This window comes from Notothenia rossii, assembly GCF_949606895.1.
Source record: "Notothenia rossii genome assembly, chromosome: 9".
NCBI classification, from domain to species: domain Eukaryota; kingdom Metazoa; phylum Chordata; class Actinopteri; order Perciformes; family Nototheniidae; genus Notothenia; species Notothenia rossii.
In genome coordinates this window covers 69,894,212-69,914,906 of record NC_136907.1, presented here as the reverse complement: position 1 = coordinate 69,914,906, position 20,695 = coordinate 69,894,212, and the positions used below count along the sequence as shown (strand labels likewise).

The window sequence follows — 20,695 nt, the reverse complement described above, 5'->3', positions numbered from 1 at the left end:
TGACTAAACACATTTATTTCCCTACAGAGCCAGTACTGTTGGGAGATGCTGAAAATACAGCATTGGGAGGTTAAAACCAAAACCACATTGCTTAAAGAACTCAATTGAATATATAATTTGTCATGGTTTTTTAAAATAAAAACTTACTTAGCTTTAAATTGTGGCTTATCTTGTCTTTGGTACTTTACTATTTGAAGATCTTTCAAATCTTTTTAACAAGTCAATGAGGGGAACTACTGTACACTCCCGTAGCTTTTTGCAAAAAATAATATGCTTTAGTTGCAGGACAATTCTATGTTGTGTGTTTTTCATAAAGGGCTGTACCATAAAGTAATATTGAATATGTATTTATATTCAGTGCCCATGTGAAACTGGGTCACTAATAATGATATGTGTCCTGCGTGTGGACAGTCCTGCCACCAGATGGTGGTAGAGTGTTCCCCTTGAAAGACACCTCAAGAAAGGAATAGTGAGCTGGACTACTCATTTGTGTAAGATACAAAAGTTGGACTAACCTCTTGATGAAGTCCCAAAGGTCGGGGTAAGAGCCTGGAGTAGAACAAGTGGAAACCTGAAGGAATTCTTATGTTTGACCATGAAATAGTTGAGGGGAAAGGTGAGGAGGCTGTGGATGAGGAGGTTTTTACCAGGATGAAGCCAAAAACCACAGAGGAGCCCAATTGACCTTTGTCAACAGTTCCTAGCACTGGTACTGTGTCATTTAAAGGTTTAACAGGAAAGTCGTTAAGACTATAGGACATATAGACAATGTTACAACAATAATGACGACAAGGCAGATGACATATTTAAGCAACCTAATGGACCTGGGGTTAGACAAACATTTGAAAAGTATCTCGCTGGTTTACAGGTCTACTGTATGTCAGCAAATATGAAAACAAAACGGTAAAATAGTTACAGTGTGAATACAGAAAAAAAAGGACATTGTAGATCTTATGTTTCTGAAACAAGCATCCACTAGATCTCAGGGAAATATGTATATACAAATAAAAATCACTGAGTAGATATTTTAACATCAAGTTGTAACAATACGTTTGTGTAATTTACATAGAAAAAGTTGTCGAGTTTCATTGGAAGAATATAATACACACAGTATTATAAATAAAGAACTACAGTCTGCAAGGCCTCTGCATCACCACTAGAGGACACTGAGGAGGTAATGGAGGATTTCCTTGGTTTGAACAGCACAGCTAATTCTCCTGGTGTGAGGGTTAGGGTTAGGGTAATGTTGTGAATCGAGTGGCCCATGGTGGTGGTGGGGTTATGGTATGGGCAGGCGTATGTTATGGACGATGAACACAGGCCACTCGATTCACAACATTACCCTCACCCTAACCCTAATCCTAACACCGGATACTGACTGGTTTTCGGACCCCCCCAGACCCCCCCAATAAAGCAAAACTGCACGTTTCACAGTGGCCTTTTATTGTGGCCAGCCTAAGGCACACCTGTGCAATAATCATGCTGTCTAATCAGCATCTTGATGTGCCACACCTGTGAGGTGGGATGGATTATCTCGGCAAAGGAGAAGTGCTCCCTATCACAGGCGTTTCTTTGACTATTTATAGGCAAATAGGTGCGTCACGTGAAGCCCGCAAAAGCAGCACCGCATTTCGAGTCGATTGTGATTTATAAAAGGGAAGAGGGTGACGAGCATAAATTTAAATTTTCACTTTTTTTATTTCAATTACAACTTTGGTCATGAAGAATATTTTTCTCTGTTGTCCACGTTCATAAAGCATAAATCAACAGCATCAGAGCACGGTGCAGAGTCTCTAGATGAGTCCCTCGTTCTTATTAAACATCCATGTATTCCGTTGTATAGAACACTGTAGTTTCCATAGTTTCACCACAGCAGCAGACGCACACAATGACGTCCGCTGGCGCATCATAAACACGTCAGATAGTGAAAGTGCATTCGGATTCTCTAAAGTACCGCAGTCTCTTCTCCTACATGTAAGTCCTTTTGAATTCTCCTATCCACTATCCCTTAACCCCGTGAAGTTTCACTCAGAGGTCAAGGAATAGGAGATAGGGTTAGAATTTAGGAGCTGATTTTTGGATTATCGGAACGCAACCTCAGAAAATGTCGAAACATTTCTGTACCTATTTTTTTGATTTTTTCTACTACGTAAGCAACGTTCCCACGTGAATCCTACGCACGGCGTTATAAATGAGGCCCCAGATCTTTGAGAAGGGGGCATAGCATAACAAAGATGGGGGTTATAAAGAACTTTTTTGGTGAAACATTTGTACTTTTGGGGTGAGCTTAACTGTTATACAGTGTGTGTCCTACAATGGAACTGAAGTCAATCACATTAATGGCGTTAGATCAGGAATATTACAATTACTCTTAAAGTTGGACATTTTGATCAATGTCCACATGGCAGGAGTAATTTAAACAGATCTTCTGTTATAAGGTGGTCTTAAGTCCTATGAGTCTAATGTTCAGAGCCTTATTAATTCTTTGTTAGGTACAGAGATTAAAGGTAAGGGAGGTGTTAAGTACAAAGCATACCAAAAATACTGAGTCTTAGGAAGACAATATATGGCAACAGTAACGAACAGAACGGCTGATCAGGGAGTTTTTAATTATCTTACAGCTTATTGAATCCCCCTAAATCCCAAATCCACTGGCAACATAGGTCCCATCAGGACATGACAATAATCCACAAAATATCCTTTAACAAGGGTATACTGTGCTTCATGAAGTACCGTACAGGATTAAACTGAGACAGATATTAAACAAGGTCAATGAACTCCTAAAAGTTCAGACATATTTGCTAAATAAAGAATAATTAACATTGGAGTTTAATAAAAAATAAAGGCGTTGGCTATTGGGTGCTTTTAACATGAAAAATAAAGAACAATACAATTTTTTTTAAATGTGTTTATGTTTGTGAAGCTTCCTTTTACAACTAGTTATTACAGATGTTTGCAATTCAGATACATTTATGATGCTGACATTTAGACATTGAAAATTAAGAAATGAAGACATAAGAGCATGTGTTTATTGTATTATGTCTACTTTAGTAATGACTACTTGTTCATGAGCTAGACAGCCGTGGCCTACATCTTAAGTGTCTATCCTGCTGCACCTTGTTGACAAGATAAAGGCTTTCCATTGACTGTAGGCTTCCAATTATGAGCTAAGCTTTTCAGCTGTTTTACTCCAGCCACAAATTATTGATACAGTCTAATCATCTTCACACTAAATAGCCAATATTTCAGTTTTGGAAATGTGTAAAGCAAGGTGTTCATTTTGATAATTTGTATATGTTGTATTTTAGTGTTCCACTTCTTCCTTTCACTATTCCCGGCATCCTTTGTACCTATAAGACTGAGTAACATATTTTTTAATTAAGCAACATTGTTCCATGTGAATCAAATATGTTACCAAAGGGGATGATAACTTTTTTAGTGTGCATCACTGAAAACACTTTAAACCACAGCTGTATTATTTTTTGGAAAAAAGTGACCATAAGTTATTTGCGGTTGTTTCATACAGGAGTCTTGAACAGACTGTAAAGCGGTCTATAGGAGATATGACCTTCATATTCCATCAAGCAGGGATTAACAGGTGTGATTAGTTCTACTTAAAGTGGGCTCCCACTCATGTGTGTCTCAGAGACTCTAGAGAGCAACTAGAAAATGTATTTCCTGCAGAAAATGCGTGTGAATGCTGTAAACTGTGAACATTTGTGGCTGAATTTAGATGAAAATGCAGAAAAAGCTGAATATGTTATTAGTTGAATGGTAGCTGCTTTTAGCTACATAAACCAAGAAAGTGTATTGCTGAACTTAGCGGAGAAATGCAGAAAAGAGAAATGATTTGAATCAAATTGTTAAAGCTCAAATGCATTGCAATGGCTTTGGTGAAAACTTGAAAAGGTTTAAAAAAGGTATAAACAACAACATGTATAGCCTCAATGTCCTGAAATAGCTGAATAAGTTCATAGTTGGATAGTTTGTGCAGCTGAAAGTAGGCTGAAGGAGTTACATATCCGATGTACATAGTATAAGTTCAAGTAGCATTACATCTATATGGCTTTTCTTTTGAAGGGGTGTTTGGTTTTGGAGAGTGTGAGGTGTAGAAAAACTAAATGAGATGTCTGACATCAATCAATGGGAGGTTCACCCATAAAAACAATGGTTAGGTGGGCAAAGGCCTTTGGCCTGTGTGTGTGTGTGTGTGTGTGTGTGTGTGTGTGTGTGTGTGTGTGTGTGTGTGTGTGTGTGTGTGTGTGTGTGTATGTGTGTGTGTGTGTGTGTGTGTGTGTGTGTGTGTGTGTGTGTGTCTTTACATATGTATTAGAGACATCCAGTGTGTGTGTGTGTATGTGTATGTGTGTGTGTGTGTGTGTGTGTGTGTGTGTGTGTGTGTGTGTGTGTGTGTGTGTGTGTGTGTGTGTGTGTGTGTGTGTGTGTGTGTGTGTGTGTGTGTGTGTGTGTGTGTGTGTGTGTGTGTGTGTGTGTGTCTTAGCCAGTTTGAACTTGATTGCCCGTGTGGACATGTGTGATGCATGTGTGACATCAACGGATGCGAGCAAAGCTTATAAGGTAGCTTTAGGTGGGGATTGAATTCCTTGGGACTCAAATTAGCCAAAGAAGAAGATTAAGCTCTGTGTGTAAAAACTTGTCAGGGCTCGATTTCAAGAAGCTACCATTAAACACACCTCTCACCCAGTGTGGTTTAAAACAATAATTATTTAATCACCTTACATCCTCGAGTAATGCTTGTGTAAGGTATCTTCAATGAAGTAAACAGAAACATTGTAATGAAATCAAGGTCTCATTATCAAACTGAAAGTCAGCCTGCTAAGATATGTCAGTTATTTATTTAAAGTCAAGTGGCATTTATTCATCACAGAACTTTATTTAAAGATTATTTAAACTACATCTTGGTAGAGAGTAAAGTAAATTAAATAAATAAATGACTGTTAAAACAAGTGATTTATGTATTAGGCTATTTACAATAAGCTACAATTCCTTTGTTTTATTATCTATGACATAGACAGTATCTATACGTCGTCACAGTATCAAAGATCACCTTCGTGTTAAGATGCAATGACGTGCAGAAATGATGCCTTTGCCAAACCATCAAATAACCATGGTCGTGTGCCAAGCTGTGGCTCTTGGTAAAGATAATCTTATTAAAAGAGGTTCAGGGCATAAGCAGACCACCCTTAAATAGACAAGTTCAAACCTAGTGTCACTATGAAGTCTGCCCTATACTGTTGTACTGATGAAAGACATTACTGCAGATCAATTTACAGAAATGAGCTTATAACCCAAATTACATTAGTTTAGTTTATCCAGGAGTTCAATCTGGATTGAGGAAGTGAACAAAGCAATTAAAAATAAACAAATGACCATTTATTTTCTTTGTCTGGCTTATTATAAAAGGTCTGACTCAGATGTGACCTGTATCTTATCCTTGATGAATTAAGTCAACCATAACGCTAACCAGGGCAAAAGACTTATCCTAACCTAAACAAAATGATTAACTCAAACCTAACGATGCTAACAGGACCTTACATTAACCAAAGTAATTCAACTTTATATCAACATAGGAAACACTGACCATAAATGTAACAGGAGTGGTTCAAAGGCAAAAGTCACAGATATGTATGCTGTCAAAATTAGAATTTCAATTTGTTGAAGCATTATATTATACATTATGTCATACATACCCGATACAACTATGGAGTAATGTTGGTTATGAACTCTCCAAGATTTTAATATAAATATCAGTTTCCATTTGTTTAGCTTCTCCTCAGTAAAAAGAACATTCATTTTGCAACGTTTCCAAGTTTTAAATGTTGACCTTTTTTTGAAGGACTTTCACTCTGTCAAGGAAAATAAGGGGATGTTTTGTCAAATTCTTGCCAGGGGGTGTAGGAGATGGCAATACTACAGCTCCTTCCTTTAAGCAGTAGTAGGAGTATACTAGGTTTGTTAAAGCACTGGGTTTTTAACAACCAGTTCTCAGTTGTAAAATGACTACCCACAGGCCAATTGTTGTGATCACTTGAGCGTTGTTAACACACAGTTAGGATAAAGTACAAGTACAATGAACATTTTTAATCAGCACCAGTTTTGTAAACTGGGAGGAACAATTCTCACCGATCCACCGAAGGTCAAAATAAGGGACAATTCCCAAAATACCAAAAGTACAATGTAAGTCTTTGGTTGGGCTACTACTAACATAATGTTCATCTAATGGACTCTGATCAGGATTTCCTGCTGTGAAATGTTTTCCCTGCTTAACAACATTACTCTAACGTGGTAATGCTGCTGCTGATAAGACATCACTCTTTAAAGAAAGCTTTGCTCAAAGCCACCTGTTTCTTTGTCTACCCTTTAACCTTTTAATACACTGTCCTTATGCTAGGACACATTGTTTGGGCTTAGGCATCTTGAACACTCGAAAACGTTTGCAACACATTCAAATGTACAATAAAAGGGATTGTAAATATAAAAACAACTGTTTAACTGAAGAGTTTAAATTGATCCTGTATTATGTATTGTTCTTTTTGTATTTCTAAATGTTTTTAATGTATTTCTTTTTTGTGTATTTGTGAAAATGTTGTTTTTGTATCCATTAATTGTATCTGTTATTATTGTTTATCTTTTAATATAGTAAGTTATTTAATTACATTTTTTCTGATGCTTGCATTTTATTTACTTATTGACCCTTTTTTTTTTTTACAGTAAAATGTATTTATGTATTTTGTTGTTAGGAAGCAGCAACTTGGTGGAGGCTAATGGGGATCCAAATGATGACATTCAGTCATCACTATCTTTCTAAACATGATTCTGTCACAAAACGTTCCTCGCATATTTGTTTCAAAGATAAACTTCATTTATTAATTTAATACAGTCCACAACATTTTGGTTTCACAAATATGTGTAATGCGTCTGTCTTCTGGATCATTCAGAAACTGCACATTGTCTGACCATCAGTCTGAATGTATTACTATTTTAAGTCTTCTGCGAATGCTCAAGATACTGCAACTGTTCAGATGGCTGGAGCTGACATTGACCTACCAGGGAAGCATTAACCTGGACAAGAAAGGTCCTAATCTGGATGAGTGGAGGCAGGGTTAACTCTAATGACAGGCCAAAAGATTAACTGAATGCTCAAAATATTTATTTTTCCCCTCACCGAACGACCTCAGATCAGTTAAAACAGAAAATAAGCAGGCTTTAAAGTAAATAAGCAAATCAAGGACCGTACTGTTCCTCCCAAAGGGGATAACTTTAACTAAAGTACAGTCCCAATTCATGCCTTGTTCTGGTTGATAATATTATTCCCTATTTCTGACTCCTGCGGCATCCTGTCATTCTTTATAGAATTTCATCTTGGCACTGGATGAATGTTTAAAGTCCTTTCAAATTACACAAAGATCCTTTTCTTAACTAGCTCACACAAAATGATCATGAGCCAGTACGTCCACGACTGTACAAGATACAACAGTTTGAGCTTTTCTTCACATTTCCGGTCATGTTAGTCATATGACACATCTCTCAGTCTTTTACCCTCCCTTTTCATCATTCCCCTGTCTTCCCCTGCTGCTCACCATCCCCCTTTCCCCTGTAAGCTGACACAGCGCCTTGAAACATTAGCCGCTTTCCTCCTAATAGGATCTCTTGGGCTTACATTGTCATCTGATAAAATTAAAGAGCTTGCTAGCTATGCTGCACCCTCTTAACCAATTTGTACTCAATTAGGCTAATGGGGAAACAAGTAAAGAGGGACAGCTTTAATATATTAATGTGATAAAATCATTATCAATTTCCTTTGCACGCGACTAGCGGTATTAGGATCATCAAGCAAGTCTTAACTGAAGTCTCTAGTTAATATTAGCCAATAATGCGGTCGGCCAAACAGAAAAGGACTTCAACAAGTAACTATAGCTTTTTTAAAATTGCATCTTCGTGCAATTAAGTTGTACGTTGGGTTACTCACAAGTGACAGATTTCTCAAAATTCCCAGAAATACCTCTCCCTCGTTTCTAAATCTCCCACAACGGATCTGCAAATATGTTTTTATCAGGCCCGACCTGCCCACATCTAAACTCACAGATCTCTCAAACTGAGCAAGTCTAGTTTAGAACGCAGGATTTCAGTTAAAAAAGGGATATACAATTTGCTTATGAAATCTGCAAACGTTTTACTTTATAGTTCAGGTCTCTGCATCTTTCAATGCATGAATGCATCTAACACTGGTTGGACAGTATACTGTACTAACTTTAATAAAAAAGATTACTATTTTATTTCAATGTTAACACAATTGAATTTGTGCAGCTCTTAAAACCAAAAAGCCAAAAGAGACAACAGATAAGTAGTTTGTACTAATTATTAGCTACCGATAACACTTCAAATTCAATGTCGGTCAACAAAATTAGTGTTATACAAGAAAGAAATGTATTTGCTGCATACCGTTCTTTATTGAATTAACTGAATCACTCACACTCAAATCTTCTCCTTTGGCCAATCAATCAATACATCGCATTTACTGTTTTAAGGTGTCAGCTCACAAAGGCAATTAATGCTGCTTTCAATGTTTGCCTAGCTAGAAGAACATTTAGAGAATGCAAAATATTTATAAATATTGAAAACTGGATTAGTAAAGATTCATTTATGAATCAACTTTATAAACACTATTTTACATAAAATTACTTTTTAGCCAATCCCTGCCAGAAGGACGATTTCTTTATTTCATTTATTGAGTGGTAAAGCCTGGCCCTCACCGGCAAAATTAATGGGCTTTGCAGCCTCTCCTTTCTGGCAAAACAAACTTGACAACCAAGAAAAGATGTTTAGCCAAAGCCACTTAACTTACAGCCATTCTGATCACAGGAACCATTGGCAATGCAGCCCGATGTTGCCAGATGGCTTTAAACTTGTTAGCATTGTAATGTCCTCAGCTGTTTAGGCATGTGCCAATCATTAACACAAGAGCTGCATTTCTGTGCATCTCTGTGACTCCAAGGCTTGGGTCTATAGAAAGTGTCAAAAGGTAATGCAAAACCTCTCATTCATCTTTAGAATTTCACTGACTGCTGGTACCATAACAAAGTTATGCGAATATGAACATGTTGTATTTCTATTGTCTTACGTGCAAATAACTCCTAAATATATCTTCTGATAGGAAGAGTGAGGTCAGAGGAAATCTCTAGTGAAGTCTTAAGACTCATTAAGGATAGGATTGATCTCTGCAACACCTACTGAGGCTGCCACAGCTTTGGTTGTGCCAGATGGCAGAGGAGAAACTTACAAGCTGCAGGATAAAATGCCCCCGATGCCCCAACCCAATTCTACTTTGAACGATCAGAGGCTGAGGAAAAATACTATTTGGCAAAACAGGCCAAGTATTTTTTTGACAAACAAAAACAATTGGGTTGGATGTCACAAATAAAAATGTTAAAAGGATTATAAAGACTGGGTTCAAACTGTGTTTAAATTAATTAGTATAAATTGGTTTAGAGGACTGTATTTTGTTACTTGTAAGTTCCCCTAACACAGACAACACATTTGTATCATCAGACTATAATTACTATAATATAGTTCAATGTTTTAGTTGTGTATTAACACACAATTCACTTTTTTGCTTTATTTTATTTTATAAATAACTCCAGCTATTCCAAAAGCAAAGAGTTAAGTGCCTACTTGAATGAAACTATTTTATTAATACAAGTCTTTACAGTTTGTAGCCATTCAAGTTAAATGTCCATCTCTGTGTCTTTTCTCCCTTACATTGTCTATAATGAAGGGATTAGGGAAAACTCTCAGTACGAGCCATTATCTTTCAGACAATAGATTTTTTGAAAGAAAGTTTTGTCGAGGCTTCATTAGCAATGGCCTCCCTCTGTGGTCTGAAAGCAGGACACATTTGGAGCAATTACTTGACCAGAAAACAACTGTCAGTCATTCTTAAAGGGGAAGGATTCCAATTAATAAACCTCTTAAACCCTTTGGTTTTACTACCATTCCCCCGCAGGCTTTGGTGTCTTGTGTGGTTAAGGGGAGTTTTGTCAGGAGAGAAAGACATTACATGTGCTTGTTGCACAGGGCTCCAACGGTAGGTCCTTTGCTCACTTGTGTGCAGGGGATTTCAAGGACTTAACTGCCAAGCGCCTACAGTAGATATTGTTAGTGTCATTTGTCTACTCATGGACTACAGAGACACCATGTCCGTAGCATAGTCGATGGTAGGATTCTGAAAGACGGTAAGATAACTTTTATACTTCAGTACTTTGCATTTTGTCAATAATGCACATTCATAATGAAGAGGTGTAAATATTGTCGAAGAGCAGGTTGCTTTTTTGTGCATCAACAAAAGTTTATTGGTATTTAAACTTAATAGGGTAATTTCTAACTGCATACATTTTTACAAAACTTTTCAAATGCTGAGGTTTTAAAATGTAAAAGTTATGCAGTTGTGATTTAAACTTGATAGAGTTCGAAAACTTCTTCTAGACACAATTCACTTAAAACTTTCCTTAGACTCACTTATTATGTATTTATTATGAATTATTGTTAAATCTATTTTGGTTCCTTCCTATATTTTTTCCAATGTTTTTGCAACAAAACATTGCCTGCATGTAGTGACTATGTACGATCCTTATTATGTATTTTATACTAAGAGTATAACTTGGCGAAGCTTTTGAAGTGTTTTAGTTACATCTTGTTTCATTCTCTCATTCCTTTACAGACAAAGATGTGAGTTTGTTATGCTTTCGTGTAAACAATACAATCAGCCTAACCGAAGGATACGGCCCTCACGCTTCGTACAAGTCTGCTCCATCACAGAACAACAACTCTGTACAACTGCTCTGCTTTTTCTAACTTGGAAAGCAACATAGTGTCTCAAAAGGCTCGGATGCATTTGTCAATGGATACGCTCGGAATTGTGGACGATAGTTGCCTGGACAACTATGACATGGCCAAAGGTGCTGGATCAAGCAATGGTGGCAGGGTCCACAGTATTGATGTCATACTGGGATTCACTAAAGACCAGGACCCTTTACTCCATTCTGTAGGTGATGATGACGGCCAAAAAGCCAATGGGGAAAACCCACAGCATCCTCAGAAGCAGATCCCGTCGGACCCCTATAGGCACCTTTCAGAATTGGGTGACAGCTCCCAAAACTCTTCCTACCATGGTGAGTCTTTTGAGGAAAGAAGCAATCAGGCACGAACGCTCTCAAATACTTCTTTAGATCACTTCGGGGATTTTCTGCTCAACTGTATACAAATTGGAAATAGGGCTGTATTATCAAAAAGCGTGTTGTTTGTGTCTCGCATGTCAAGTTTCAAAGGCAATACCCCCACCCACATGGTGCATTCCCCCACTGCAGGCGTTTGTTAAGTTTGGACATCTGGATGGGCCTTGTTGGAAATACAACCAAAATACAGTTTGAGGTGAAGAAGCCAGTGATGTAAGCCTGATGCCAGACATCACTACCTATTGCTAATCAGCTAAACTGGAACGTAATCAATTATGTTTTTTTGTACATACATACATTTTTGATTAACTTTTGATTAAACAACACCTGTATCTTAAAGCAAATTAAACCATGTGATCGATATGATCCATTCAAATGCTTTGAACCTATTCACCGGCTGTAAGCTTAAAGCTATCAAATACAATATTTCTATATCACATGTAATAATTTACTGACATGATGAAGCAGATATATACTTTAAAAATCAATAAAAAGACCACTTAGCAAACCCTGGAAAAAGTTAAAAAAAAACACCAACAACACCTGACAGGTTCTGTGTATAACTATGGACACTTCCAATAGCAACACATATTTTCTCTCAGTTGCCATGAGTAAATATGGCCATCTGTTACTTGGTTAACATTAAAAAGTTAATGTGCACCCTGTGTACATCTGAAAACAGCAGATTTGTAATAACCTAAAAGCAGTAATTCACTGTCTGAGATAAGCTTCTTATGCAACGTTTGTTTCTCAAAAGCCAACATTTTGAATGGAAAAATGACATGAAAAAATACTATAGCTGCAACCGATGTGAACAGTACAGTAGCCACAACAGACAAAATCCAGTGGGTGAGCTACACCAGATTAATTCTGATCAGGAGCACAAAGGAATGGATAGAAGAGTACATTACAAGAAGTGATTTCTGTGTCTTTGGTTGTTTTGTTTTGTTGGTTCACTTCTGATAAGCTATATAGGCCTCATAGTCCCAGTGGTAAATTTGCCTTGGACATCACACTCGCTGAAAAATCAGTAAATAAATGTATTCATTAAATGAACATGCCCGTCTCTATTAGACAAGAGAGGCCAATACCTAATATCTACATGTTTCCTCTTAAATGGTGTTAAAGGCTTTAAAAGATATAGGGACAAGGGTGGTGCCTGCTTCGGGGAACCCTGTATTGTCTGCCTTCTGGTAGGTAGTGATATTTAGGGTGTAGGACATGACATGATTCTGGTTATGGTTTGATGAAAGATAACCTGAAGACTGGAATGTTGATACACAAATCATCTACAAAGATGTCTGTATAATCAGGAGCCTCCATTCTCTGTAGTGACACATTTTGTATACTTATTTATCTGCAAGATTAGCATCTCCCATTATGGCATTAACTTATTGTGGCTATTAAAGGCAAACATCCCAGTCATACCCATGTCATGTTGCACCATGTAATACAATGCTTTTAAGAAATTCAAGTGCCTTGAACACAAAGCTCTTTTTGACCAGACTACATTTTTTCTAACAAACAATCTGTTGACAATATTCTCTTATAATTTGGTATGATTAACCGGGTGCATCACACACACAGTTTACTTGCTTCAAATCAATTTTTTTAAAAGACGGAATCTGGAGTTTGACGGTTTAAATCCCTTGTTAGATTAGAGGAGGCGGGGACTTGCAGGTTTAACTGGTAGCATCTGTTACTATGGGATTACTGAGAGGGAAGAATTCAGTGAAAGATGTGATATTATTTCGACTTGCCAAACCCCTGGTGTCCATTAAGCTGTTTTATCATGAGAAGAGTTAACATTTCACTTTTTAAACAGGCTGTATGTTACAATGTGATATTCGAATGTTGATAATGAGTTTTTTTTATTCCTGGGACATATTTTTGTCTTCAAACAAGAAAAGACAAGTATTACGAATTCATTATTTATTTGATATCAAATAAACGAAGGAGTAGTCTCCGGGATGGATGAAATGGGAGACAACTCTTTTGGAAATGGCGTGCAAAATGATCCATGCTCATTCAGATATTGCATGCTAACTATGTTTCTGCCTTTGGATGTTTCTAAAAAAACACTTTTTAAAATTTGTAATCTGAGTTTTGAGGTGTAAACTGTTAAAGATTTACCGATATGTTATTACTACTGACTTGGTAGTAATAGGTAGGATAGTGCACACAACAAATTGTCCCTAAAATGAAGAACTGGCTACAAATCTTACGATTCATATTTTGTCCTTAATTTTAGAATCAGAACTTTTCTCCGCTGACAAATGTGATGAAGAAATGAGCAGTCTGCAGAAGGAAGTGGATGTTGCTGAAGGGTCTCCAGAGGCCTTTACAGAGGAAGAGCGCACTAAAAAGAAACACAGAAGAAACCGTACTACCTTCACCACCTATCAGCTTCATGAGCTGGAGCGAGCATTCGAGAAGTCCCACTACCCAGACGTCTATAGTCGGGAGGAGTTGGCAATGAAGGTTAACTTGCCAGAGGTTCGAGTTCAGGTAACTAAGTGATATCCAAATAGTTTCCTGTGGTCTTGGTACATGGCCTGTGCTTTGCTGAGCAGATAATTTATAATGTAATTCTTGTATAATTTGTTTGGATATTTCCTTTTAGACCAAGAAAAGAGTAGAAAAACCGTTGTCCATTATGAATGATGGAGATTTATCTAGAACACTTCTAATTGAGCTATTACCATATCCTCAAATTAGATTTTGCTAACGTTATCTAAATATGATCAAATCTACTGTTTGTTGCTAAAGTTCATTTAAAAGTTTCTGCAATCCTATACCACCTTTAGGAGGTACATAGCCCAGTATGTGAAATATTTAGTATTTTTCTGAAGTTTAATGCTATTGAAGCATGTTCTCATAGAATCTATTCAATTTCCATGGTCCAGGTGTGGTTCCAAAACCGGAGAGCCAAGTGGAGACGACAAGAAAAGATGGATACTAGCACCATGAAGCTTCACGACTCACCCATGCTATCCTTCAATCGTCCTCCGATGCCTCCCAGTGTGGGGCCAATGTCCAACCCGATGCCCCTAGATCCCTGGCTGACCTCACCCATGTCCAGTGCCACACCCATGCATACCATCCCAGGGTTCATGGGTTCACCGCAGGGCCTGCAGCAGGCCTATTCAAGTCACAGCTTCCTCAACACCCCACCTGGTATGGTCCAAGGTATGCAGCCAATGGGCCCTCCCCCCTACCAGTGCCCGCCCAGCTTCAACGATAAATACCCGATGGAGGACGAAAGGAGTTCCAGCATCGCAGCACTCAGGATGAAGGCCAAAGAGCACCTTCAGTCAATGGATAAAACCTGGCAGCACATGTGATCATGAGGCACTTTGGAAGGATTTTTGAGCTGTTTCCCGTGAATGTTTACAAAATTATTTTTCACTGATTATTTCCTGTATCTATGACGACGATACATGGCACCAAAGGAGTCAGACATAATTTCACTGATGCTAATAAGCAACTCTAAAAAAAAGAAATCATGATTGATTCTCTGGGGGCCCTTTTTTGATTTAGTTCGAAGGTTTTTGGAAATGACTCTTATTTAGAGAAAATCCTCAATATGAATGTTTTTACACTTTGGTTTGAACATTTTCCTGCTCTCCTGAGAGAATATCTTTGTGGAGCTAACTGAGCTCTGTGCTTTGGGCATTTTCTGGTATCTAGATCCTAGACCTAGACAATTGTAGTATACAGGTGGATGGTTCAAAGAGGGGTTTCTCTGTGTATGTCTTTCGGTTGTTTTTTTTTCCATGATATTCAAACTATTTAAGAAAAAAACTACTATATTTTCAGCTCATTTGAAAGTTGGCAGACAATTTTATTCAAAGCAATTCTCCCACTTAATTCTATTAAGCGATATGCGTGTGTTTGATTTAAATAATTAAACTGGCCTTTTGAAGAGCATTGAGCCCTGATGGGGTAGGTTATCGGAAGTCACTGAGCGTAATCTGGCTCAGAAGCTAATTTAGACAGACAAGCATACCTCTTAACACCTAATTACTGCTTTTAAAGCGATTAACCCCGGATTCTCAGCCATAGACAAAATGCCCTCAGTTGCCCCTGAAAAAAACGTTTTCAAGACCTGATTATCTTTGCCCCTCCCCTCAAACTTGACAATTTATATATTTTTTATTTACCGATACGGCACAACATATTTATGTTGTTTTTTGTTATGACCTGTCTTAATCTTCATCTTATTTGTAAAGGATGTTTTTCATTGCATTGTTGACAAAATATTCCCTAAAGACAGGTGGATTATGAGTGAGAGAGTTAATAGGTGCTGGCAGCCTCTCTTCCCATTGGATATAGCACTGTCTTATGTAACTGTTGGACCACAACAAGAAGGAAATTACGTTACATTAACCTTTATCAGAGACGTAAGGCAAAGATAATATTGCTTGTGTGTTTTACACAGTACAGTATGTTGGCATTTGGTGTGTGTGCATTACAATAAAGCAAAAAGGTGCTTTACTAGTAAATCATTTTCTCTCTGGCTTTGGAAAGGCAATAAAAACATGCAATTAAATGGAATCAATGGAAGAATGAGTTGTCATGCATTTTACCAATGCTGTCCACTATTTGGAAAAATAAGGTGGTATCAAGTTTTATCTAGTGCTGGCAATGAAAATATATGTACACCCCAATGAAGTGTAAGGAAAATACCTCCTTTAAATCACTCTAAAACATAATGTGTCTATCATGGCCTTTAGAAATGGCAGCACCCACACTGTCAGTTTATAGGTTTTGTTTTTTATATTGTTACAATCCCTGTTGACAACAGTGGACTAAAAAGGCCAAAGACGACATTTCTTATTACTAGAAAACACATTAATAAATGTGTGAGGATGTTTATTATGTTTAAAAAAAAAATGTCATCAGTTAAGTATTTCCTAGTACTTTTGAGTTTAAAGAATGTGTTTTAAATTTAACATGTGCAAAATACAGAATAAAGTTACTGTAGCACCACTGTAGAATAACGTTGATGGTGGATCTTGTATTTCTTTCTACGCATGCATTAATGAGCCACCAACATGACTTAGTGCTGTTAATGAGCGCTGGTGTACAAAAGGCCACGTAAGCTGTGACAGAACGAGCTGGCCTGATGGAGGCCTGTTGTGTTCGTCCAAGCCTGTGGAGCTTTGCCAGGCCGTTAGGCAGATGAAGCTCCACTTCATCAGGCCCAACCAGGGGTGTCAGGAGGCCCCGCCTGCTAGGCTGCAGAGGCCACAAGGGCTCAAGTTCTAATGGCCCTCCGGTAGCGTGTGTTCAGCTGCAGCTATTTTGGATGGCAGTTTGTAAAAAGGACTATTTTGCATCCCAGCACTTTTCAACATGTAGCACCCAGTCAACCTAAACGAAAAAGCCAAGTTGTGGGAGATTTTTTAAATCATAAAGATGCTTGTGTCAACTCACAAAATGGCTTAATGAAGTGTTCATGGGTCTGCATATTCAAAGGAACAATGGTGTGCAAGGATTTGTTTATTTGATTTGAAAATATACATTTCATGTTAAATATATATAAGGAATACTCTAGGCTTAGTTGAGACTCAGATACATAATAATAAAAACAATTAAACCTAGGTTTTACCAAATTATATAGGCCTCTTAGCATCTCTGCATTATAACAATAATGGAGCCACGATAGCTAGGTAGGGAATTTGCATAATACATTAGTGGTAAGTATGAAGATGAAAAAAGTGAATACACTATATTACGTGACAATCCTTTCTCACCACACCTTTGTCAGAAAGAGTTAATGTTGCAACACCCAGAATTTGCTAGAGACACTTTCAGAACTAGTGTTTAATTACGCACATTATTATGTTATTTTGCTTGGCCAAGCGTGACCTTTGCTGGGGCCCGGGCTCTAGTTAACAGGCTGACTAGCGGGACAGGGTCCACGGTGGAAATAATAAGGGTAAGGAGCGGAATTAATTGGGTTTGATTAAGAACACTTTTCAAAGGACACCATTTTCCCCCATTGACATAATTGGGGATCATTTAGAGGGTGGGGGGATTTTGTTGGCTGGCGCCAGTTACTTGTCTTCGCCCCAGTGTTCCCTATAGAAAAAAGGACATGTCACTCAAAAAAAGAACCTCTTTCCTCGTCTGTCTTGTGCATAACATGCATCGGCACACAGGTTAACCATTTCGTTTTGCCAATCATTGCATTGACTACTATTCAGTCTCTTACTTTGTGTGTTCGCCATGTTCCGAATCATGTTTACATTATTGAGAATCAGACAAAAGATCTGCAAACTGTATTAAAAGCTACCAGGATGCCTGGGGTGATTTAACAATGGCTGACAAAGATCTCTGTTGGATCCAAAGTTGCACATTTAAAAACATTGGGAGATTTTTATAGTGTGTGAATTTTTTTCTCTGATTCTTGCTTAGTTTGATCTTTTGATCTGGCAACTGTAGTGTTTGAAAGGGGGTACCCAACCCAACCCTTTATTTTCTGTTCTACATGCTTGCCCACATAGCCTGAATGCACGGCTTGATTTGATTCTTAGCAACATCAAGCAAGCAATGCATTGCTTTAGAAAATTACCTCCTATTGTCTAGTGGTTAGGGTTAAAACAGAACTGTAACATGATGAATTTGAATTTGTTGCTGTAAAGTTCTGCAATGACTGGTTATTTTCTCTTCACCTTTCACCAATGGGAGATACCTGCATTCCAGTGCCGATCTGATTGTAGAGTTTATGGTGGTTGGCTTCCTTTCTTACTGTAGGTGTTTGGGCTTTATGGATTCATCTCTTGTTTGATATAACAGGCATGGAGGTGAATTGATTGCACTCGCTTAGTGTGGAAATTAATCAGTCTGACAATGCTGTTGACCATTGTTGTTGTTTTTTCAGTTTTAGTTGAGACTTCTAGAGAGATGTACACATTAGGTTTTTTAATGTGCTTTTCAGGGACCATTTTTGGATCAATAGTGAATACTGGAATCATCTACCTGCACTGCAGAGTTGTGGGGTATCACTTTTCCATTATCCCTCTCAGAACTCAGCTCTAAGAACCCCCCTCTCCTGGAGAACTCAAAATGTTTTGGCTCTATGAAACCTGATGTACTTATATGATTCTGTCTTCTTCAAGTTTGTACAGTATCTTCTTGGTTAAATGCACTTATTGTAAGTCGCTTTGGAGAAAAGCGTCAGCTAAATGCAATGTAATGTACCAATAGAGATGTAATTTATGCGTGATAAAAAAAAAAAAAAAAGTATCAGTTTTTGATAGTAATGCAATGACTTACCAACAATTGATACTTTTCCAAGTGAAGCAACAGTGTGGTTGTGAACAGTGTGTAATAAACATTTAATTGATCTGCAACATTTGAAAAGTCATTCATACTTCCTGACCAATACACAGATGTCCTGTTGAAGTGAGTGAGACAACTAGAAAAATAAAACTGGTAAGACCTTAAAAATACATTTATTTCCCCTTTAAGCAATGTCACACATTAACAAATATATGCAGCTATCTTATTATTTGATATCGCAGAGCAGGGCGACTCCACGCATGATCCAGTGGTCTGGTGGCTGGACGGTATGCAACACCACTGCTGTGATGTAATTCAGATCTGTGCGCCTTGGTTTCTTGTATATGGGGCAGATATACAGTTTGGGGTCCATGGGGGCAGTAGAGTTAATGGCAAACATGTGGATGACAGGCAGGGGTGTGAACAGCACTTTGGGTGAGGACTCGATGAGGTGGACGTTCTTCCTGTCCCAGCTGGCACCTTCCAGGTACAGACCATAGACATAGACTCCCTCCTGGTGAAGAGAAGCAGTCAGGGACAGAATTATCATCTCACATTTAAAGTGAGCAGACAATATGATCATACTTATTTTAATGTCTGACCAAGTTTATAAATAATGAAAGTGTAAGCTTAATTGAGAAATATATATTATCATCTCCATGCTTTTCCACTCACTGTAGGCGAGGCAGTGATCTCCTCCTGGGCCTGTTTCAGAACTTTGTTGTGCAGGTTTACCGTGTCCAGAGCCCAGCCTTTGTTTGCCCTCGTTACTTCTTGTCTCATAGCGGTTAGGAACCCTATAAACATCCCACAGAAAAGACATTATCTGATATGAATTCAACACCAGCTGAACACAGCACATTCACAGGGTATATGCAGGAATCCTGAAGTCAGATGCTCCCCCGGGAACTTTTTTTTTTTTTTTTTTTAAAGGTGACCTATCATGCAAAATGCACTTTTGTACGTCTTTTATACATGAATATGTGTCCCCGGTGTTCCAGGGAACTCACCAAGTGTCAGAAAACACAACCCTCTCTATTTCCCTCCATACCCAAATCTCTTAAAAAGGGGCTGCAACGGATCTGATACAGACTGATCCAGTTTGAGCACTAATATGACGTCACAGAAGTGGCCCTACGGCTATTGGGCCAACTCCACCAATCAGGAGGAGACAGCCACGGACATTGCAGTTCGAAAGCGCTGGAGACGCTGTAGTACATATGCCAGGCCTGTAGATGGTGCTGTTCTCACAGAATCAGCCCATGCAAAGACAGTGTTAAATTGAGCGAAATGAGGAATGGCTAAAATGCATGATCTGTTTGGTATTTTGAAAAATAAAAAGTATAAATATGCCTTATATAGGTATGGTACACTATATTATTCAAATATAGCATGATAGGTCCACTTTAAGTTAAAAGCATCAATCTGGTGCACTTTGAGAGCAAAATTAGGAGATCTATGGATACATCTCTCAAAACCCATATGAAACAGAACTCTAAAGCAGATTTTATTTTTCTTTATGGGTATTTTACAAATCACTCCCCTTTCAAACTGTATTCTTGTTTATTAATAACAACTTTTTTTTACTGTCATATAGTATTTTATACCTACACTTTATTCTCTTATTTTTGTATAACTATAATGATCATATAAAGATGTGCCTTTACCTCACTGGTTGGGGAAAAAGCTTGTTATATTTGTTAGCATAGCTAGCTAACCAGATGCTAATAACAACAAAGTTATTGACTGTATGATCAGTATGACAGATGAACAGATCGCCAATGAGCTTACAACTAAAGACACAGCCACGCAAAAACTGCGGCATGTGTACGGCTCCTTATCTGAAGTGCCGGAGCGGCGTTCTGGTGCTCTCGGTCAGAACTGCACCCCTGTCAGACGAGACATATACCACGTGATGACACGTTAGGCTCGTGTTGTGTTCAAGGACCCTGACCTTGGCACGGAAAAACAGGCACTCGCTTGTCCAATTATTTTGTAGTCTAGATTTCTTAATTTTTTTTCTTTTTTGCCTATGTTACCTCGAGGGCCGTATCAAATTGTCTCGCGGGCCATATACGGCCCGGGGACCGGAGGTTCCCCACCCCTGTTTTAAGACCTCATCGCCACTTTGAGTTTTAACCGGTTACATTGGC

At 38.1% G+C, this 20,695-nt stretch overlaps 2 protein-coding genes across 2 annotated transcripts in view; one reads left to right on the top strand and one right to left on the bottom strand.

Moving 5' to 3' along the window:
- Nucleotides 1-10,906: 10,906 nt before the first annotated feature.
- On the top strand, nt 10,907-14,596 carry LOC307020705 (retinal homeobox protein Rx2-like; the record flags this gene model as incomplete). Its single annotated transcript, XM_079652236.1, has 3 exons — nt 10,907-11,189; nt 13,504-13,760; nt 14,159-14,596. The coding sequence occupies 3 exons, from the start codon at nt 10,907-10,909 to the stop codon at nt 14,594-14,596; spliced, it is 978 nt and encodes a 325-aa protein (XP_079508362.1).
- A 3,977-nt stretch (nt 14,597-18,573) lies between these two features.
- LOC307018049 (dynein axonemal heavy chain 8-like) overlaps nt 18,574-20,695 on the bottom strand; it is a 40,736-nt gene continuing 38,614 nt past the window's right edge. Inside the window, exons 91-92 of the mRNA XM_079648106.1 lie at nt 19,218-19,339; nt 18,574-19,056 (exon numbers count right to left, since the gene is read on the bottom strand). Of these exons, the coding sequence (XP_079504232.1) occupies nt 18,769-19,056; nt 19,218-19,339 (410 nt within the window). The 3' untranslated portion in view covers nt 18,574-18,768. The remainder of the gene's footprint in view (nt 19,057-19,217; nt 19,340-20,695) is intronic.